The sequence below is a fragment of the Pseudoliparis swirei genome, chromosome 6 (genome assembly GCF_029220125.1).
Source record: "Pseudoliparis swirei isolate HS2019 ecotype Mariana Trench chromosome 6, NWPU_hadal_v1, whole genome shotgun sequence".
Classification (NCBI taxonomy): Eukaryota; Metazoa; Chordata; class Actinopteri; order Perciformes; family Liparidae; genus Pseudoliparis; species Pseudoliparis swirei.
The window spans coordinates 4,927,773-4,950,272 of NC_079393.1; the positions used below are offsets into that span (position 1 = coordinate 4,927,773).

The 22,500-nt window shown below is 49.9% G+C and overlaps 2 protein-coding genes across 4 annotated transcripts in view; both read left to right on the top strand.

Moving 5' to 3' along the window:
• The window catches only part of ticrr (TopBP1-interacting, checkpoint, and replication regulator), a 16,602-nt gene extending 11,776 nt beyond the window's left edge, over window positions 1–4,826 (top strand). The window contains 11 exon segments of the mRNA XM_056417811.1: window positions 457–713; window positions 1,202–1,350; window positions 1,352–1,521; window positions 1,524–2,679; window positions 2,681–2,704; window positions 2,706–2,857; window positions 2,860–2,962; window positions 2,964–3,184; window positions 3,702–3,830; window positions 4,145–4,227; window positions 4,230–4,826. Of these exon segments, the coding sequence (XP_056273786.1) occupies window positions 457–713; window positions 1,202–1,350; window positions 1,352–1,521; window positions 1,524–2,679; window positions 2,681–2,704; window positions 2,706–2,857; window positions 2,860–2,962; window positions 2,964–3,184; window positions 3,702–3,830; window positions 4,145–4,227; window positions 4,230–4,262 (2,477 nt within the window). The 3' untranslated portion in view covers window positions 4,263–4,826.
• Window positions 4,827–6,902: 2,076 nt separating this feature from the next.
• LOC130195962 (treslin-like) lies at window positions 6,903–21,022 on the top strand. Of its 3 annotated transcripts, none has more exons than XM_056417814.1 (4): window positions 6,903–7,592; window positions 17,351–19,376; window positions 19,896–20,021; window positions 20,336–21,022. In XM_056417814.1, the coding sequence occupies exons 2-4, from the start codon at window positions 17,399–17,401 to the stop codon at window positions 20,452–20,454; spliced, it is 2,223 nt and encodes a 740-aa protein (XP_056273789.1). In that variant the 5' UTR covers window positions 6,903–7,592; window positions 17,351–17,398; the 3' UTR covers window positions 20,455–21,022. The 3 variants fall into 3 exon arrangements, with proteins under 3 accessions (XP_056273789.1, XP_056273787.1, XP_056273788.1); XM_056417812.1 differs by having other exon boundaries at window positions 6,907–7,592; window positions 19,893–20,021; XM_056417813.1 differs by lacking the exon at window positions 6,903–7,592 and adding an exon at window positions 16,724–16,808 and having other exon boundaries at window positions 19,893–20,021.
• Window positions 21,023–22,500: the final 1,478 nt, after the last annotated feature.

Below are 22,500 nucleotides of genomic sequence, written 5' to 3' on the forward strand. Positions count from 1 at the left end.
TATATATCTACACCAATAAATATATATGCATATATATACACCAATAAATAAAATTAATAATAAATATATATATATATCACAATCGTTTGTTGTTTTTACCACACAAAATAACTAAATGAACGTAAGAGGGTATATTCTGGATTTGTCTTGGTTTTAAGTAAACAAAAAGCATGTGTAGTCTTTTGGAATAAAGAAAATAATCAGATTAAAGGTAATAATCGAGGGCTTTTTGTTATTAATGTGTATTTATTTTAATGAACAGAAACTGAATCTAAATGGTGTTAAAATCAAATGTCTCACTTTACTCATCATCTTAATCTTGCATACAGCAATTTATTTAATTCCACTTAAATAAATGACTGCGGTTAAACCCTCGTGTGTAATGCGTTTCAATCCTCTTGGTCTCCTTCATCTCCGTAACGTACTAACGTGAAGCTTCCTGTGCTCTGACCTCAGACCTGAGGAGGAGCCCGAGGTTAAAGGCGTTTGCTCGAAGGCACTCCAGCGTCTTCTACTCGAGTTCTCAGCCTCGCTCCCGTAACCTGGACCGGGCGCTCTCCGCCTCCCAGCTTTCGCTCGGCGACGGCAAAGTCGCCGCCGTCGATGTGAAAGCCGTCCGCTCTCCCATGCGCCTCCTTTTCGGGGCGGCCGCCTCCCCCCGCTGTGCCTCTGACCCGTCGACCAGGCTGTCCACAGACTCTAGTGTCTTTGAGGTGAGCTCATTTTATTTAATTAGATTATCGATTCTTAAAATCTTTACGGTATTTACTGATATAACCCAGTATCGAAACTTCAAAATAAGCACGTGTGTACCATTTTAAGACTTCTTGTATAGGTATTGTGTTTTTGTTTTTTGACACCCTGTGTACTACCGTAAAGATTCTTAACGTCTGCAAATGTGTGTTATCACAAGAAATGTGCTGCACAAGCAGATTTTAAAAAACATCTTGAAATGACGAGCTCGCTGATGTCCTTTCTCAAAATGGATCAATCATCTTTTCATTTTCATTTTGTTCTCCTTCATGCGTCTTTATAACATATTTCCATGTAATTGTGGTATTGCTCTCCGATTGTTCTACTAATGTTGGGTTATTATGAAGAGCAGCTAGTGTACGCTGCCCCCTAGTGGCCCAAACGAGTAACGGTCTTAAAGGTTTAATTACTTTTTTTCCTCTTCTCTCTGTGTGTGTTTTTCTTTTAGAGTCCAAATAAAACTCCAACGCGGTCACCCGGCAACCGTGGAAGAGCCATGCACGGGATCACATCACCCAGGACCCCTCAAACCCCTCGGACCCCTCGGACCCCTCAAACCCCTCTGACTCCTCGAACCCCACCTCCATCGAGGAAGTGTTTTCCCTGTTGCCCAGAGCCCCGTGGCGAGTGGATCTCGTGACCTCGGTCGGGCTCTGAGAGGAAGTCCGTTCAGATCTCCAGCCCGACAGACTCTCGCGTTGGAGACGCCCACCGAGGAGAGCCCCCTGAGGAGCCCCCTGAGGAGCCCCCTGAGGGGGATCCTCAGGACTCAGTCAAGGCGGACTCCGTCTCCGGACCACATCTTCTCAGCAGTCCGCTTTTGAAGACGCCGAAGAAAAGCGTCACGTGGTCTCCGTCGCCTCAGAAGCGCCTAGCGGCGGCGGACGACGCCGCTGCTTTCAAAGTGCCGGATTCTCCCCGCCGCGTCCCCAGACTGTCGAGAACTCCCAAGGAGCTCGGCTCGCCGCCGAGGCCACGCACCACAGACATTTTCAAAACCCCGGATAAGACTTGTCAAGTGAGCCTCGTCAGGGTTTCGGAACATGTCCTGTCGTCGCGTGAAAAGAATCCGAGGTCGTCTGAAAAACTTTCCGACGGGACGCAGACCCCTCAGAAGGACACGCCTCCCCCACAATGCACCCCGCCTCCGGCCCACCGCCGCTCGCCCCTCATGGGAACTCAACCCCAGACCCCGAGTCCTCCTCACAAAATGCTGACTCGCTCCGGACGAACTCCGGGTAAAAGCTCCGCCCCCTCACCCGCGTGTGAGCCGGTATCCACACCAGCGGACCTTTCGGAAACATCGGAGACATCGGGGAGGTCTCCGGGGAGAACGCGGTCGGGTCACGGCGCGAACCCCGGATGGGACTCGACGCCCGGCCGGGCGAACGTTCCCGCAGAATGTGACCGCACCGCGACCCGGCGGAGACGTCCGAACGAGGCGGCGCGAGCCGAACCGGACTCCGGTTCCCACGGCAACTCGCAGCAGCCGGACTCGTCGCGCTCCGACGACGACGGCATGGACATCGTGGACGCCGCCGTGGTGAAGACCCAGTTCAGCGGCGGCATCAAGATGAACATCAGCTTTTCGCGGAAGCCCTCGAAGTCCGGCGAGGACGCGTCGCCGAGCGACGGAGGAGACGCGGCGCCCCGGACCTACGGCTTCCGGCAGACCCCCGAGCGGCAGCAGAGGGAGGCGGCCGCTCGCCTGGGCTACGGGAACGAACCCGCTCGGTTCTCCGCGCCTCGGGGCCCGGCGAGGCCGAGGGGCGCCGCCGCTCCGACGCCGCTGACCTACCAGGTGGAGCTGGAGATGCCGACGTCGGGGCTTCCCAAGCTCAAGATCAAACGCACGGACTCCGCCTCGGACGGCGGGCCTCGGTCGGGGGTCCGAGGCCCGCCTCCGCCGGAAAGCCCCGTGGCGCTGCTCCAAGCACCGAGACCCGGGCTCGTCTGCCGTCCGTCTGCGCTCACGTCACGCCGGCCAAGAGCACGCCGGGGAAAGGCGGAGGCGTCCAGACGTACATCTGCCGGTCCTACACGGCGGCCACGGCGGACCTCATCCCGCTGACTCCTTCGCCTCAGAGCGGCGGGAAGGCGACGCCGACAACTTCAGCAGCTGGCCTCGCCGCAGAGGGCTCAGATCGGCGTGGGCGGAGCCAAGGAGCACCGCGGGCGAAGGCGAGCCGCCGCCGGAGGAAGCCGAGCTCGAGTCGGCAGACTGCAGCAGGACGGCGAGGCGAGGCCTCCAGCCAGAAGGCGGCGGGGTTTTCTCTGGCTTCGCCGCCGCCGGCCGGAGAAGACGCATCCCCTCTTTCTCCGGTGGAGGACTCGTACTGGACGGAGAAGCTGGCGCAGCACGCCGCCGCCGCCGCCGATCCTCCGAGAGCGGACGAAGACGTCGTCTGGGCCGCCGGGGACGCCAAGTCGGGTACGGCGCTCCGAACCGCTTCTGTCTTCTAACCGATTATCGAGAAGTGAAGTTGCGATGAACGCATGTTATGCCGTCATTTGAATGGTGTCTTTGCTTTAATAAATAATACAGGGTTCAGGTCATGGAAAACCTGGAAAAGTCATAGAATTTTAAAATGGTCATTTCCAGGCCTGGAAAAGTCATGGAAAAAACGTAAATCAAAGTTTTGGAAAAGTCCTGGAAATTTTTTGTAATCGCATGTTCATTTACGCCGAGTTTGAAATAATTAATATTTTTTTTTTAAAGAAAGACGCTCAAAATATAAGCCGGCGTCTCGTCTCGAATACATAACATTTCTAAATTTATCATGTTTATACCGAGATTTCAGTTTGGTCGTGGACATTTGATTTAAAGTCCTGGAAATCTATCGGTCCAAATGTGTAAGAACCCTGATAAGTCTTGGAGGAATCTAATGATTATGTACAACTGCAGAAGTAGAGAAAGTTCATCTCGGGTGTTTTGTGTGTTTTGACAGTAGCGACGCCTCCCAACTCGAAGGCCAGGAAGTCGGTGACGGCGAGCGGGATCCTGGCGCTCACTCGCTCCCCGCTGCTGTTCAAGAGCCAAACGGGCTCCTCTAGGAGGAGGACTCCCACTTTTAAAGGTACGCTTTATAACGCTTGTGATTTTACAGCTGTGTTTTGTTTTTTTTAAAGGCATTATCGACGAGCCACACGTTAACAAAAACACAGTCTGGCATATGTACAATACTCGAGGCTGGATTTGAATCTCCCAAATAGATATCGAGATATTATTAGACAAGAAATACCGTCATTGAGTATATTGGTCAATAAGCAGCACTCCAGTCAGATGGTCAGTCGTCTGCAGAATCTACAATTACAATCATTTGACAAACAAACACACGACGACCTCGTCGGGAGCGACCCGGTCGATCCTCATGGTTTCCTAACGTTGCAGACGAGGCGTCATCGGGGAGGACGGCGGCCGTGGAGGGAGAGGACGGCGCCCCGTTCAGCCGGCCGAGCCGGCGCTCCAGCTCGGGAAGAACTGCAGCCGGAAGAGGCTGCTGCACTGACCCGGGAAAACTGTGACGCCGGGAGCCTTTTGATTGGTCGGGAGCTTTTTAATTGGCCGGGAAACTTTTGATGTTCACGAGCCTTTTGATTGGCTGGGAGCTTTTTGATTTGCCGGGAACTTTTGATGTTCAGGAGCCTTTTGATTTGCCGGGAGCTTTCTGATTGGCCGGGAACCTTTTGATTGGCCGATCTGAGAGACTCCTTTGGAGCACCACTTGAAGAGGCCTTTGAAGACGAATGAATGTCCCTCTCAGTCTCCTCTCCGTTCTCTAACCGCTGGCTTTTTTGTTTTAATCGGCACATTTCAAAGATCGCAGAGATGAAAAGCTGCATTTCCTCTTTCAAAATACACCTTTTGTTTTCCTCACGTGTCTCTGTGAAGCTTTTAGATTTTTATTTTAAAGCGCTGATTTGCAATCGAGGCTTAAGTTTGTTGATATAAATACTATTCATGTATATTTATTTATTTGGTTTAAGTGAAAGGGAAGGTCCTAATGACGGATTCCGATTGTAAATATCTTATGTTGCCAAAGTCGTGTGTAAATAAATATCAGTTTTCTTAATTAATTTGACTGTTTTTAATTCTTTTATCCTCTGCGTCTGTCAGGATTCACTTGTTTTTATTCTTACTGACAAAGTAACGTGAAACCTTTCACTCTCCAGACTTTCTGCTCCGAGACTTTTATAATTCAAGTTTATCAGCTGGCAGCAAATAAAAGAATCTTTCTCGTAATCTCCTGTTCAAAGGTCGGTTCTCCAGAAGTATGAAACTCTCAGTAGGCGGGGCTTTAATGACTGCTGAGCACAGCAAATCACATTTTGATTATGGTCTGATCAGGAATTAGATTGTGTTAGTTCATCGGAATTAAGATTACAAATAAATGATCGCTTAATTCTATAACTTTCTATATTTTCTGACTAGAAGCTCGGAGAACAACGGAGCCATTGTTGGTGTTATAAGTAACTCACATTAAAGAGACTTACACTTCATATGGAATTCCTGTATTTTTTATTTATTTTTTACTAATTTGCTCATGCACAGATGAATTATTTAATATTTAATCCATATTCAGTACATTTATATCGATTTATTTATGTTAGATTGTATACAGTTGGTATGTTAAGTCAAGCCTGACATCTCCTGACATGCATAAAATGATCCCAGTCACTTCTTTCTACACACAAGGTCTACAGTTGATCTCATAGCGCTCGTATCCGGACCTGTACGTCCCCGATTTCTCCATATCCATCTTTCTGTGTGTCGTAAACTAATTCTGAACTTTGATCCGAGTGCTGCGTGGCCACGAGTTCCTCTTTAATCCACAGTCTGCTGCCCGGAGTATGAACCGGTACACCCTCTGTGTGGAAACAGGAGCCTGAAGGCGTCGCTGCCAAGTGGTCCGGTCTGGAGCTGCACATGTGCACAGATCTCATTGTTGCCAAATGAATTCAAATTCAAAGTTATTTTGACAATAAGGCAAATTAAATGTTTTTTTCTCACCATGCATAAGTCAAATGAGGTCACACAAGTGGAAAACTGATCTTAAGTCTGTACAATTATATTATTAGGAATCATATCAGAAACTAATTTGAGTTATTAATGCTAATTGTTGCTTGGAGGTCATAATTATCTTTACTTTGTGGCCCTTTATAGAAATGCACTTATATCCCTGCACAGTGGAACCTGAGTTCTCCTTGAGGAAAGTCAAACCAGCCGTGACGCATCACCATGAGGAAGTTGCAGCAGTTTCTTTTTTTCTGGTATGAATGTCTCCTCTAACCTTGTGATGCATATTAATGCAGAAACAATCCTCCCTCTAATCCGTGTGAAGAAAGAACCGAGCCGTGACTGCATTGTGTGTGTTCTGGGGTCTGAGGGGTGGGAAACCTCTTCAGGGCTGCAGCTCCAACGCACTGATGTCCTTGAGAATTCGCATCACGGTCCACCACCGTCAAGCTGAAGGCATTTGGATGCACGACTTCCTGTGCGCAACATATTTCAAAATAAAAGCCTCCGCGATTACTGATTATTTGAGGGCGTTTTTGGGGGCGGTTGCATCTTCAATTCTGCTCGTTTTATTTATGATAATCTGCACGGTGAATACGATTAAAGTGATGAACGGTATAGCAGTTGATCAATTTAACAATAAATGATACCTGCCCTGTCATTACACAACCAGGTTGTGTATAATAAATAGAGACTGAAAGATAAGGACATTATCTTAAATATGAGTTTTATAATGCAAAATAATTGTTTATTTAGGGTGCCGTACCTTTGCACAACACTGTACATACTGGTGTGTTGGGGTGTTGTGTTAAGCTACACTCCACAATAAAAAGCAGTGCATATATAAAGACAAATAAAATGTTATATGCTTCTCAACATTGTACAGACAAACAGTTCTGTTTTTACTGGTATATACCATATCCTTGGAGTATTATTACCTTCGCATTGAAAATGCGGAAGGTTATGTTTTGATCACCGTGTATTTATTTATTTGTATGCGTGTTACTCGCATAACTCAAAAAGTATTAAACCGAATCGCATGACATTTGGTGGGGTGGTTGGTTATTATCTGGGGACCATTTGATTAGATTTTGGGATCGATCGGGTCAAAGGTCAAGGTCATGAAAAGGTCAACATCTTATTTTTACCATAGCGCGGTCAATTTCTATCCAATTGGCATGCAACTAATGCCAAAATGTTCATAATTCAATGCCCAATCTTGTGATATGCGAAGGTATGCGCTCTACCGAGTGCCCGTTCTAGTTACTAATGCATTCGTTTGAAAATAGTATCTTAATCTTGAAGTTGATCAAGTGGGAACTATTCATGTATAGCAACTTATCATACTTCATAAGATGAAGCTGTGAAGTAACGAGTAAGTATCGCTGGCAAAGAAATGTAATGCAGCTGGGGCAAATGCTGTAGTACAGTACAAGTGCATCAAAAATGGTAATGATCAATGTTTTTTTGCCCTTTTATTTTGAAGCCACGGTTTCATTTCCGGTGCCGAGCTGCGTAACCCCGTCCATCTTGACGTCGCTCCAGTTAAACGGTTCTCCCGCTCCCTCTTCCATCAGAGGCGCTTCATCACTCCTCCGTCCGCCTGTCACGCCCTGCGGCCGTGGGAATAAGACGTTGAATTTGTTTTTACATCGCCTTTACGGAGAAGAAAAAACAAAATGGCAAGCAGCTTCTCCAGAATCCTGTCCTCCAAACGGAGGATCGGGGTCCTGACGTTCGTGGGGGGCTCGGTAACGGCCGGTTTTCTGCTCTACCGGCAACGTGTCGGCGGAGCGCCGGTGCGCAGAAGCTACCCGGCCAGGTGACGTGACGTCCTTACAACTTGACATGACTTATTATTGTACCGTCGACATGACGCAATTTTGTGTCTCCGTCGACGCAGGTTTGGGTCATTGTGTGCGAGCGGCGGTAACGAGCGAGGGAGAGGCGGGGTTTAAAGATCAAAGTAGCCGCGGTTTGCTTGGTTACCAACGGTTAACGCCTGTTAATTAACTGCCTGCTTTAAACTTACTGTGTTGCATGTAATAGCTGTTCTTGTGAGTGTGTGTGTGTGTGCGCGCGTGTGTGTGTGACAGAGAGAGAGAGTATGCGTGCGTGTGTGTGTGTGTGTGAGAGAGAGAGAAATAGAGTGTGTGTGTGTGTGTGTGTGTGTGTGAGAGAGAGAGAGTGTGTATATAGAGAGAGTTTATACGTGAGTGTCTTTGTGTGAGAGTGTGAGAGAAAGTGTGTATGTGAGAGAGCGAGAGTCTGTGTGACTGTAAGAGCGAGAGAGAGTGTGTGTGTGTGTGAGATAGAGAGAACGAGTCTTTTTGTGTGAGAGAGTTTGTACGTGTGTGTTTGTGTGAGAGTGTGAGAGTGTATGTGTGTATGCGTTTGTTCGTGTGTGTGCATGTGTGTGTGTGTGTATGCGTGTGTGTGTGTGCATGCGTGTGTGTGTGTATGTGTGTGTGTGCGCGTGTGTGTGTGTGTGTGCGTGTGTGTGCATGTGTGTGTGCGCGTGTATGTGTGCATGCGTGTGTCTATGTGTGTGTATGCGTGTGTGTGTGTGCATGTCTGCATGTGTGTGTGCATGTGTGTGTGTGTGTGCGCGTGTGTGTGTGCGCGTGTGTATGCATGCGTGTATGTGTGTGTGTGTGTGTTTCAAGTTTTTTATTGTCACATCCCCTTTTATACAAGTATAATCGGTTTGTGAAATTCTTATGTGCAAAACACCCGACAGCAGTAGCAGACTAAAAAAAGAATAAGAATGAGAATAAACTATACAGTATCCACACAGAAAAAAGAAGAAAGTATTAACAATATATATATATAAAACAATGTAATAGAATATACATCATGACAATATATATATAAAACAATGTAATAAAATATACACTTTTTTGAGACAATATATATATATGTATATACATACAATATATATATACAATATATATATATATAAAACAGTGTAATAAAATATACACCATGGCCATAGATATTCACAGAATATGTTCTGGTGTGTAGTGTTAATGAGGGTCTCAGTCCTTGTTCAGCAGCCTGATGGCCTGACTGAAGAAGCTGTCCCTCAGTCTGTTTGTCGGCACTTGATACTGCGGTATCGCCTGCCTGACGGTAGAAGGGTGAACAGTTTGTGGCCGGGTGGTTATTGTCTTTCATCATCCGTTTGGCCCTGGCCACGCACCGCTTGGTGTATATGTCCAGGATGGAGGAAGCTCACCTCCAACGATGTACTGTGCCGACCGCACCACCCTCTGTAGTGCCCTACGCCCAGGGCGGTGCAGTTCCCGTACCAGACGGTGATGCAACCTGTCAGAACACTCTCGATGGTACTGGTGTAGAATGTTCTGAGGATGCGGGGGGCCATGTTGAATTTCCTCAGTCGCCTAAGGAAATACAGGCGTTGTTGGGCCCTTTTCACCACGTGAGTGGTGTGCGTGGTCCATGTGAGGTCCTCGGAGATGTGCACGCCGAGGAACTTGAAGCTGCTGACCCTCTACTGCAACTCCGTCTATGGAGATGGGGTGTGCTCTCCTCTCCGCTTCCTGTAGTCCACGATCAGCTCCTTGGTCTTCTTGACGTTGAGGACGAGGCTGTTCTCCTGGCACCACTGTACCAGTGATCCAACCTCCTCCCTGTAGGCTGTCTCGTCGTCGTCGTCGGTGATCAGCCCCAACACTGTTGTGTCGTCAGCAAACTTGATGATGACGTTGGAGCTGTGCATGGCCGTGCAGTCGTGGGTGTACAGGGAGTAGAGGAGAGGGCTCAACACGCATCCCTGAGGGGCTCCCGTGTTGAGGGTCAGCGGCTCTGAGGTGGTACTGCCCATCCTCACCACCTGGCGGCGGCCCGACAGGAAGTCCAGTATCCAGCTGCACATGGTAGAGTGCAGGCCTAGACCTCTGAGCTTGGTGTCGAGCTTGGCGGGAACAATAGTGTTGAACGCTGAGCTGTAGTCCACAACCAGCATTCGCACACAACAGTTCCTCCCTCCAGGTGGGAAAGGGCGGTGTGAAGTGCCATGGCAATTGCGTCGTCGGTGGATCTGTTTTGACGATATGCAAATTGCCATGGGTCCAGCGTGGCAGGCAACATGGAACAAATGAAGTCCTTGACCAACCTCTCAAGCATTTACTGACAATCGAGGTGAGGGCTACGGGTCTCCAGTCATTCAGGCAGGTTACCTTGGGGTGTTTGGGGACAGGCACAATGGTGGACATCTTGAAGCTCTCAGGAACAACAGCCTGGGACAGGGAGAGGTTGAAGATGTCTGCGAAGACTCCTGCCAACTGGTCTGCACATGCTCTGAGGGCGCGCCCGGGATGTGGTCGGGACCTGCCGCCTTCCGGATGTCCACCCGCTTGAAGGCTCTGCGCACGTCAGCCTCTGAGATGATCAGCAGGCTGGTCTCCTCGGCAGCGCTGCCTTGGCGGGCTGCCGCTCACGCCGAACCGAGCAAAGAATGTATTTAGCTCGCCTGGGAGGGAGGTAGAGGAGTTCTCTTCACCGCTGGTTCTCCCTCTGAAGTCCGTGATTGTCTGTAGCCCTTCCACACACCTCTCACGTCATGGCTCTTGAGCTTTTCCTCCACCTTGTTCCTGAACTCCCGCTTGGCAGAGCCGATGGTCTTACGGAGGTCGTAGCGGGCTCTTTTGTATTCCGCCATATTCCCGGAGTCAAAGGCGGTGTTACGCGTGCAAGCGCGAACGCCATTTATCCACGGTTTCTGGTTGGGATAACCGAACCGACTTGGTAGGAACAACGTCATCTATGCATTTCTTGATGAACCCGGTGACTGAGGACGCGTACTCACTGACGTTGTTGTCCGACGCGACCCTGAACACATCCCAGTCAGCACGCTCAAAACAGTCCTGTAGCATAGACTCGATTGGTCCGACCAGCGTTGCACTTCCTTCACAGCGATTGGTTGCTGCTTAAGCCTCTGCCTGTAGGCGGGAGTAGTTGGATGGAGCGGTGGTCCGATTTGCGAACGGTGGGCGGAGGAGGGCTTTGTATCCATCCCGGAAGGGAGTGTAGCAGTGGTCGAGAATCCGCTCCCCAGCGTGTTGCTTGTTATGTGTTGGTAGAACTTGGAGAACTTTCTTCAGGTTCGCTTTGTTGAAGTCCCCGCCACAATGAAAGCAGCCTCGGGTGTGCCGACTCCTGCTCGCTGATCGCCCCGTAGAGTTCCTTCAGCGCTATGTCCGTGTTAGCTTGAGGCGGAATGTACACAGCAGTTACGGTGACTGCTGTAAACTCCCGCGGTAGCCAGAATGGTCGACACATGAGCATTAGGTACTCCAGGTCCGGGGAACAGAACGACTTGAGAGTATGTACATGACTTTGGTTGCACCAAGATCTGTTTATCATGAGACATACCCCTCCACGATCTTTACCAGAGAGAGTCTTTGTTCTGTCCGCGCGGTGGACGGAAAATCCTGCCGGCTCGATGGCTGAGTCGGTAACCTCCTCCGACATCCATGTCTCCGTAAGGCAGATGATGCAGTTGTCCTTAGTTTCCCGGTGGAAGTGAATACGAGCCTGTAGCTCGCATAGCTTATTGTCCAAAGACTGTACATTTGCCAGTAAAATGGTGGGTAGTAGGGGTCGATTGGCTCGACGTCTCAGCCTGACCAGCACGCCAGCTCGCTTCCCCTCCGTCGGCGACGCTTTGCGTGATCGCGCCTAAAATGGACGGAGATAGTTCCGCTACTGTTCCTGGCGGGACGTCCGAGTAAGAGTTGAAAAACTCTGGTAGGCGGCGAGCAACTGCCGATCCAATCTCCAGAAGTGTGCATCTGTCGTACGTTAACTGGCTGCTAACGTTTTGTGCAAAAATAGTAGCAATAAGAAGAATAAATAACAAAAAACTACTACAAAATCCGGGAGCTCGCAACACAGCAGCCATCACGTACGGCGCCATATCACCCGATCTACTCAAGCACCCCACCCCCGATGGAAGAGAGCACCATCTAGTCCAGAGTCTCCACCCCACCACAGGTGGGAGAGAGCCTTGCCGCAAGGAGATGCAAGTGACTTTTTCTGCTACCGTTGCGGTGAGGAGGGGCACTTTGCCACGAAATGTCGGGCGCCGGAAAACTATCAAAAGGTGATCCAGAAATTAATCCGTGCTCAGCGACAGCTGAGAATAGGTAATAGGGAAAGAAATGCTTCCCCCACTAGAGAAAACCCCCATAACGCCCATGTGAGAAGAAGTGGGGTAAAAGTACCGACCAGCCATCTACCGGAGGGACTGATAGGGCCACCCTCCACCGCCTGGGTAAAAGTGGATGGAAAACCCTGCACTGCTCTGCTGGATAGTGGATCCCAAGTGACAATAATCTTTGACAGCTGGTATGCCAAGCACCTATCCCATGTGCCCTTGCAGCCAGTCAGTGGGTTAGACATTTGGGGCCTTAGTGAATCAGAGAGCAGCTATCCCTATAGAGGCTACATCCAGGTGGAATTAGAGCTTCCAGAAAAGGCACCTGACACCCCACGTCAATCCCTATTCTTGCTTTGGTGTGCCCTGATCCCCGTTGTTCTGACAACATTCCTATTCTGGTAGGCACCAATGTCCGCAAGGTCAGACCTTTTACGTCAAGTGAGGGAGTTGCAGGTAATCTCCGATCCATGAGAGTAGGGGTATCCAAGCTTAAAGCTCAGCCTTTCCCCACCACCATGCCTCAGGAGGCTATATGTGAGAGCCCGGTAGCTGAAGTTAAGTGGTCCGGCCCTGGCCCCCTTGTCATTCTAGCTGGCAATGAGTACATAGCCATCTGTAAAGTTCATGAAAAACACTGTTTGGCCGATAGTATTCTTATCACAGAACGTGCCTCCTCACCTGCTCTACCTCCAAGTGTGGTTGTGCAGCCCACTGTTTTATTCTCAAACATAATGGACAAGAACAAGTTCCTTGTGTTGTTGCGGAATGAGTCAAGAAAGGCCACCTCCATCCCTCCAGGTACAGTGATTGCGCATCTATATGTAGCGGATATGGTGACCGAGGTACCAAGTAAAAAAACAGAGGCAGCCCCAAATATTGACGTGTCCATGTTTGATTTTGGTGATTCCCCCATTCCCGCAGAGTATGAAGCCAGACTAAGACAAAAACTCTCTGAGAAGTCCAATGTTTTCTCAACTGCCGAATGGGACGTGGGCTTAGCCAAGAGAGTGGAACATCGTATACGACTGACTGATGATACCCCTTTCAGAGAAAGATCTCGGCGCATATCACTCACTGACTTAGACGACCTTCGACGTCACCTTCAAGGACTTCTGGCCGCCGGACTAATAAAGGAATCCAGAAGCCCCTATGCTTCACCCATTGTCCTGGCACGAAAGAAGACTGGAAAACTGCGCATGTGTGTGGACTATCGAACGCTGAATCGAAGAACAATCCCTGATCAGTACACCATGCCCCGCATTGATGATGCGTTGGACTGTTTGACCGGAAGCAAGTGGTTTTCAGTGTTGGACTTGCGCAGTGGTTACTACCAGATCCCGATGGCAGAAGAGGATAAAGAGAAAACTGCCTTCATATGTCCATTGGGATTTTATCAGTTTGAGAGGATGCCGCAGGGAGTCACCGGAGCACCGGCTACTTTCCAAAGACTTATGGAGAAGGCGGTCGGGGATATGCACCTGCTTGAGGTCATAGTTTACCTCGACGATCTGATCGTATTCGGGAAAAGTCTAGACGAGCATGAGGAAAGACTCCTCAAGGTGATAGACCGGCTGGAAGAGGCTGGGTTAAAGTTGTCAATAGACAAATGCCAGTTCTGTCGGCCAGAAGTCACCTACGTAGGACACATTGTGTCGGAGAATGGAATTTCCACAGACCCGGCCAAAGCTGAAGCGGTAGCCAACTGGGACCAGCCCACTAATCTTAAGTCTTTGCAGTCTTTCTTAGGCTTCTGTGGGTACTACCGTCGCTTCATAAGCAACTACTCGATCATAGTCGGACCCCTTACTGAACTCTGTAAGGGTTATCCCCCTACCCAAAAGAAGAAGAACGCAGCCCAGGTACCCGATAAAACTTACTACCAAGTGAGTAAACCCTTCGGGGAGAGATGGGATCCCTCCTGCACGGAAGCCTTCAAAAAATAATTCACTGCCTCACCCACGCCCCTGTCCTAGCCTTCGCTGACCCAGCCAAGCCCTATGTGTTGCACATCGATGCTAGCTTGAAGGGCTTAGGGGCGGTGTTAAACCAAGACCACCCCGAAGGGTTGAGACCAGTCGCCTTTGCGAGCCGAAAGCTGAGTTCGTCGGAACGGAACTATCCAGTGCATCAGCTTGAATTTCTGGCACTTAAATGGGCAGTGGTGGATAAATTCCATGACTATTTGTATGGAGCATCTTTCACCGTGAGGACCGATAACAACCCCCTGACATATATCCTCACTAGTGGCAAGCTGAACGCCACAGGTCATCGTTGGCTGGCGGCACTCTCGACCTACAACTTCACCCTCCAGTATCGACCTGGAAGCAGCAATATTGATGCTGACGCCTTGTCCCGCAACCCTCTGGCCGATGATGACATAGAATGGCAACACCTACTCCCGGAAAGTGTCCACGCCCTCTGTAAGCAGGTCCGATGTGGGATATCAGCGGTGAATCGCTCAACATGGCAGAGCCATTAGGAGTTTCCCCTGATGCCCTTCCGGAGTATTATGTGTTCCCTACCCGTCTGGATTTTGGTTGTTTGATTCAGATCAGTCGGGAAGATCTGATTACAGCTCAAGATACAGACCCCACAATATCTCCCGTGAAGAAAGCAGTCCTGGAAGGGCACTCGTCCCCCTTAGCTAGAGGCGATAATCCCAGAGTAACCCTTTTGCAGCGAGAGGTCAACAAGCTGAGGGTAACTAAGGGCTTGCTTTACCGAGTTACCGAAAGACCTCCGGGTACTGAGGTACACCAGCTTGTCCTCCCCAGGGAGTATGTCCCCATGGTACTGGGGTCCTTGCATGACGAGTCGGGGCATCTGGGCGTCGAAAAGACTGTGCAGCTCATCAGAGACCGGTTTTACTGGCCTAAGATGGGAGTGGAGGTGGAAAAATACATAAAAAGCTGTGGCAGATGTGTCGCACGTAAAACCCTCCCCCAGAGAGCTGCCCTGCTTAATCAGATAACCAGTAAGGGACCCCTTGATCTTGTATGTATCGATTTCCTGTCCATTGAGCCCGATGCCCAGGGAGTGGCCAATGTCCTTGTGGTAACTGATCACTTCACCCGATACGCCCAAGCCTTTCCAGCCAAAGACCAGAAAGCGGCAACAGTGGCAAAAATTCTCGGGGAGCGGTATTTTGTCCACTATGGACTCCCAGCAAGGATACATTCAGATCAGGGGCGGGATTTCGAGAGTCACTTGATCCGAGACCTACTCCAAATGTTAGGGATTCGTAAGTCCAGGACATCCCCGTACCATCCGCAGGGGGATCCCCAACCAGAACGGTTCAACCGAACTCTTCTATCCATGCTGGGAACGCTGGATCCAAGGCAAAAACAAAAGTGGAGTCGGAACATCAGTCATTTAGTGCATGCCTATAATTGCACGAGGAATGAGGCCACGGGTTATTCACCTTATCTGCTGATGTTTGGACGCGAAGCTCGCCTGCCGGTTGATATTTGTTTTGGCGTAATGGAGGAGAATGACCAGAGCGTAACGTACCCCCAGTATGTTACTAAGCTTAAAGCAGATCTCCGCAAAGCCTACCAACTTGCCATTGCAGCTGCTGACCAGAATCACCAGAGAAACAAGAGAGCACATGACCAGTTGGTAAAAGAACAAGTCCTGGCCGAAGGTGACCGGGTGCTGCTGAGAAACTTTGATGTCACTGGAAAGCACAAGCTAAAAGATAAATGGAGGTCTGAACCCTACATCGTGGTTGGACAGATGCCAAATCTTCCAGTCTACCACGTGAAACCAGAAAGGGGAACCGGAGTGATAAAAACATGGCACCGCAATCATCTCTTACCTATTGGCTACTTGGTGAGATTTTCCACGCAGAATGATGAGCCTGAGCGGCCCCGGAGACCGGTGACCAGACCACAACAGAGACGGGGTCAAGGCACAACACAGATTCTTGTGGAAGACATTCCCCTCTCCTCAGAGTCTGAATATGAGGATGTGGACCCCCCAAGACCATCAGTAGTTGAATGGAGAGATATTTTGTTGCAACCAGAGTTCCTCACAAACCCGCAAGGTCCGGTCCCCGACGAAGTCAGAGCGACTTCGCCATTCAGAGATCTGGCACCTGTGGACCTACCACCAGAGACTGCTGATCTACCTCTTCCCTCCGAAGCAGACGAAGATTCTGAGGGAGGAGCTGAGGGAAATAATGTGGAAGTAACGGAAGAAGTTGAACTTCCAGTTGAACGCCCCAAAAGAATCAGAAAACCTGTGATTCGACTGGGTTATGATGAGTTGGGAACACCTTCCAACCAGCCAGTGACTGGCCTAAGCCACGGGGTGTTTATAGGAAGCGAAACATTCCAAACTTCAAGAAGTCACCCGTGCCCAACCGTCTGGTGCCACCCGATGGCCTTGTGTCCCGATTGTGTTAGGTAGTCAGCCCCAATCGATTACAGATAGCTTAACATTTGATGAGGACATCAAAGCTTCTAGAAGGGGGAGTGTGTAGCCCTGGGGGGAAATACAAATAAGAATATAAATAAGCCACAAAGATCAATATATATCTTGTCTTGATTGATTGATTGGGCACACAGGTGTCAATTGGTCTCACCTGGTGGGGGCGGGGTTTAGAAGTTAAAAGGTGAAAGGAGAGAGTGGGAGAGATGAGAGATGATGGGTGAATGAAGTGTGAAGGTGCGTACTGCTGCAGAAAGACACTGCTACCGAAAGACACGGCTACAGAAAGACACAGAGACAGAAAGACACTGCGACAGAAAGACACTGCTCCCGGAAGACACTGCTACGGAAAGACACTGCACCCGAAAGAAGGACGGCGCTGGAAGGAAAGAGCTGCAACAGGCCTGCAACGTGTTGGGGAGCGTGAGTGTGTGTGAGCGTGTATGTGGGCCCAATGGGGGGGGGTAAATTAAGTGATTCATCACTATCATCATCAATGTTATCAATTTGTTTGGAGAAATCCGGTTTCTTAGTTTGATTGTTTTGTTTGTTTTGATTGTATTATTGGATATATCATTTATATCAGTAAACAAAGGGTGTTCACTAAAAGCGGTCATCTGGGGTCAGTTTGGTAATTTCCTATATGGTCGATCCAATTGATCACTAAAATCATGCTCAATAATAATGGAGACATGAACCCAACCACCCCATCTTTCTAATTCAAAGTGTTGGGGTGCTACATCAAAATGGATCAATCATCTTTTCATTTTCATTTTGTTCTCCTTCATGCGTCTTTATAACATATTTCCATGTAATTGTGGTATTGCTCTCCGATTGTTCTACTAATGTTGGGTTATTATGAAGAGCAGCTAGTGTACGCTGCCCCCTAGTGGCCCAAACGAGTAACGGTCTTAAAGGTTTAATTACTTTTTTTCCTCTTCTCTCTGTGTGTGTTTTTCTTTTAGAGTCCAAATAAAACTCCAACGCGGTCACCCGGCAACCGTGGAAGAGCCATGCACGGGATCACATCACCCAGGACCCCTCAAACCCCTCGGACCCCTCGGACCCCTCAAACCCCTCTGACTCCTCGAACCCCACCTCCATCGAGGAAGCGTGTTTTCCCTGTTGCCCAGAGCCCCGTGGCGAGTGGATCTCGTGACCTCGGTCGGGCTCTGAGAGGAAGTCCGTTCAGATCTCCAGCCCGACAGACTCTCGCGTTGGAGACGCCCACCGAGGAGAGCCCCCTGAGGAGCCCCCTGAGGAGCCCCCTGAGGGGGATCCTCAGGACTCCGGTCAAGGCGGACTCCGTCTCCGGACCACATCTTCTCAGCAGTCCGCTTTTGAAGACGCCGAAGAAAAGCGTCACGTGGTCTCCGTCGCCTCAGAAGCGCCTAGCGGCGGCGGACGACGACGCCGCTGCTTTCAAAGTGCCGGATTCTCCCCGCGCCGCGTCCCCCAGACTGTCGAGAACTCCCAAGGAGCTCGGCTCGCCGGCCGCCGAGGACGCACGCACCACGAGAGACATTTTCAAAACCCCGGATAAGACTTGTCAAGTGAGCCTCGTCAGGGTTTCGGAACATGTCCTGTCGTCGCGTGAAAAGAATCCGAGGTCGTCTGAAAAACTTTCCGACGGGACGCAGACCCCTCAGAAGGACACGCCTCCCCCACAATGCACCCCGCCTCCGGCCCACCGCCGCTCGCCCCTCATGGGAACTCAACCCCAGACCCCGAGTCCTCCTCACAAAATGCTGACTCGCTCCGGACGAACTCCGGGTAAAAGCTCCGCCCCCTCACCCGCGTGTGAGCCGGTATCCACACCAGCGGACCTTTCGGAAACATCGGAGACATCGGGGAGGTCTCCGGGGAGAATGCGGTCGGGTCACGGCGCCCGAACCCCCGGACGGGACTCGACGCCCCGGCCGGGCGAGAACGTTCCCGCAGAATGTGACCGGCACCGCGACCCGGCGGAGACGTCGACGAACGAGGCGGCGCGAGCCGAACCGGACTCCGGTTCCCACGGCAACTCGCAGCAGCCGGACTCGTCGCGCTCCGACGACGACGGCATGGACATCGTGGACGCCGCCGTGGTGAAGACCCAGTTCAGCGGCGGCATCAAGATGAACATCAGCTTTTCGCGGAAGCCCTCGAAGTCCGGCGAGGACGCGTCGCCGAGCGACGGAGGAGACGCGGCGCCCCGGACCTACGGCTTCCGGCAGACCCCCGAGCGGCAGCAGAGGGAGGCGGCCGCTCGCCTGGGCTACGGGAACGAACCCGCTCGGTTCTCCGCGCCTCGGGGCCCGGCGAGGCCGAGGGGCGCCGCCGCTCCGACGCCGCTGACCTACCAGGTGGAGCTGGAGATGCCGACGTCGGGGCTTCCCAAGCTCAAGATCAAACGCACGGACTCCGCCTCGGACGGCGGGCCTCGGTCGGGGGTCCGAGGCCCGCCTCCGCCGGAAAGCCCCGTGGCGCTGCTCTCCAAGCACCGAGACCCCGGCTGCGTCTCGCCGTCTGTCTGCGCTCACGTCACGCCGGCCAAGAGCACGCCGGGGAAAGGCGGAGGCGTCCAGACGTACATCTGCCGGTCCTACACGGCGGCCACGGCGGACCTCATCCCGCTGACTCCTTCGCCTCAGAGCGGCGGGAAGGCGACGCCGGACAACTTCAGCAGCTGGCCTCGCCGCAAGAGGGCTCAGATCGGCGTGGGCGGAGCCAAGGAGCACCGCGGGCCGAAGGGCGAGCCGCCGCCGGAGGAAGCCGAGCTCGGAGTCGGCAGACTGCAGCAGGACGGCGAGGACGAGGCCTCCAGCCAGAAGGCGGCGGGGGTTTTTTCTCTGGCTTCCAAGCGCTCGCCGCCGGCCGGAGAAGACGCGTCCCCTCTTTCTCCGGTGGAGGACTCGTACTGGACGGAGAAGCTGGCGCAGCACGCCGCCGCCGCCGATCCTCCGAGAGCGGACGAAGACGTCGTCTGGGCCGCCGGGGACGTCAAGTCGGGTACGGCGCTCCGAACCGCTTCTGTCTTCTAACCGATTATCGAGAAGTGAAGTTGCGATGAACGCATGTTATGCCGTCATTTGAATGGTGTCTTTGCTTTAATAAATAATACAGGGTTCAGGTCATGGAAAACCTGGAAAAGTCACGGAATTTTAACATGGTCATTTCCAGGCCTGGAAAAGTCATGGAAAAAACGTAAATCAAAGTTTTGGAAAAGTCCTGGAAATTTTTTGTAATCACATGTTCATTTACGCCGAGTTTGAAATAATTAATATATTTTTTTAAAGAAAGACGCTCAAAATATAAGCCGGCGTACGCTCTCGATACGCAACATTTTCTAAATTTATCATGTTTATACCGAGATTTCAGTTTGGTCGTGGACATTTGATTTAAAGTCCTGGAAATCCATCGGTCCAAATGTGTAAGAACCCTGATAAGTCTTGGAGGAATCTAATGATTATGTACAACTGCAGAAGTAGAGAAAGTTCATCTCGGGTGTTTTGTGTGTTTTGACAGTAGCGACGCCTCCCAACTCGAAGGCCAGGAAGTCGGTGACGGCGAGCGGGATCCTGGCGCTCACTCGCTCCCCGCTGCTGTTCAAGAGCCAAACGGGCTCCTCTAGGAGGAGGACTCCCACTTTTAAAGGTACGCTTTATAACGCTTGTGATTTTACAGCTGTGTTTTGTTTTTTTTAAAGGCATTATCGACAAGCCACACGTTAACAAAAACACAGTCTGGCATATGTACAATACTCGAGGCTGGATTTGAATCTCCCAAATAGATATCGAGATATTATTAGACAAGAAATACCGTCATTGTGTATATTGGTCAATAAGCAGCACTCCAGTCAGATGGTCAGTCGTCTGCAGAATCTACAATTACAATCATTTGACAAACGAACACACGACGACCTCGTCGGGAGCGACCCGGTCGATCCTCATGGTTTCCTAACGTTGCAGACGAGGCGTCATCGGGGAGGACGGCGGCCGTGGAGGGAGAGGACGGCGCCCCCTTCAGCCGGCCGAGCCGGCGCTCCAGCTCGGGGAAGAACTGCAGCCGGAAGAGGCTGCTGCACTGACCCGGGAAAACTGTGACGCCGGGAGCCTTTTGATTGGTCGGGAGCTTTTTAATTGGCCGGGAAACTTTTGATGTTCAGGAGCCTTTTGATTGGCTGGGAGCTTTTTGATTTGCCGGGAACTTTTGATGTTCAGGAGCCTTTTGATTTGCCGGGAGCTTTCTGATTGGCCGGGAACCTTTTGATTGGCCGATCTGAGAGACTCCTTTGGAGCACCACTTGAAGAGGCCTTTGAAGACGAATGAATGTCCCTCTCAGTCTCCTCTCCGTTCTCTAACCGCTGGCTTTTTTGTTTTAATCGGCACATTTCAAAGATCGCAGAGATGAAAAGCTGCATTTCCTCTTTCAAAATACACCTTTTGTTTTCCTCACGTGTCTCTGTGAAGCTTTTAGATTTTTATTTTAAAGAGCTGATTTGCAATCGAGGCTTAAGTTTGTTGATATAAATACTATTCATGTTTATTTATTTATTTGGTTTAAGTGAAAGGGAAGGTCCTAATGACGGATTCCGATTGTAAATATCTTATGTTGCCAAAGTCGTGTGTAAATAAATATCAGTTTTCTTAATTAATTTGACTGTTTTTAATTCTTTTATCCTCTGCGTCTGTCAGGATTCACTTGTTTTTATTCTTACTGACAAAGTAACGTGAAACCTTTCAAGACTTTCTGCTCTGAGACTTTTATAATTCAAGTTTATCAGCTGGCAGCAAATAAAAGAATCTTTCTCGTAATCTCCTGTTCAAAGGTCGGTTCTCCAGAAGTATGAAACTCTCAGTAGGCGGGGCTTTAATGACTGCTGAGCACAGCAAATCACATTTTGATTATGGTCTGATCAGGAATTAGATTGTGTTAGTTCATCGGAATTAAGATTACAAATAAATGATCGCTTAATTCTATAACTTTCTATATTTTCTGACTAGAAGCTCGGAGAACAACGGAGCCATTGTTGGTGTTATAAGTAACTCACATTAAAGAGATTTACACTTCATATGGAATTCCTGTATTTTTTTTTTCTTTTTTACTAATTTGCTCATGCACAGATGAATTATTTAATATTTAATCCATATTCAGTACATTTATATCGATTTATTTATGTTAGATTGTATACAGTTGGTATGTTAAGTCAAGCCTGACATCTCCTGACATGCATTAAATGATCCCAGTCACTTCTTTCTACACACAAGGCCTACAGTTGATCTCATAGCGCTCGTATCCGGACCTGTACGTCCCCGATTTCTCCATATCCATCTTTCTGTGTGTCGTAAACTAATTCTGAACTTTGATCCGAGTGCTGCGTGGCCACGAGTTCCTCTTTAATCCACAGTCTGCTGCCCGGAGCATGAAACGGTACACCCTCTGTGGAAACAGGAGCCTGAAGGCGTCGCTGCCAAGTGGTCCGGTCTGGAGCTGCACATGTGCACAGATCTCATTGTTGCCAAATGAATTCAAATTCAAAGTTATTTTGACAATAATAAGGCAAATTAAATGTTTCTTTCTCACCATGCATAAGTCAAATGAGGTCACACAAGTGGAAAACTGATCTTAAGTCTGTACAATTATATTATTAGGAATCATATCAGAAACTAATTTGAGTTATTAATGCTAATTGTTGCTTGGAGGTCATAATTATCTTTACTTTGTGGCCCTTTATAGAAATGCACTTGTATCCCTGCACAGTGGAACCTGAGTTCTCCTTGAGGAAAGTCAAACCAGCCGTGACGCATCACCATGAGGACGTTGCAGCAGTTTCTTTTTTTCTGGTATGAATGTCTCCTCTAACCTTGTGATGCATATTAATGCAGAAACAATCCTCCCTCTAATCCGTGTGAAGAAAGAACCGAGCCGTGACTGCATTGTGTGTGTACTGGGGTCTGAGGGGTGGGAAACCTCTTCAGGGCTTCAGCCCCAACGCACTGATGTCCTTGAGAATTCGCATCACGGTCCACCACCGTCAAGCTGAAGGCATTTGGATGCACGACTTCCTGTGCGCAACATATTTCAAAATAAAAGCCTCCGCGATTACTGATTATTTGAGGGCGTTTTTGGGGG

Coding starts and splice junctions, on each gene's coding strand:
- LOC130195962 (XM_056417812.1), top strand. CDS start 17,399: ATGCACGGGATCACATCACCCAGGACCCCTCAAACCCCTCGGACCCCT. Junction 19,377..19,892: donor CGCCGGGGACGTCAAGTCGG/GTACGGCGCTCC, acceptor GTGTTTTGACAG/TAGCGACGCCTCCCAACTCG. Junction 20,022..20,335: donor GAGGACTCCCACTTTTAAAG/GTACGCTTTATA, acceptor CTAACGTTGCAG/ACGAGGCGTCATCGGGGAGG.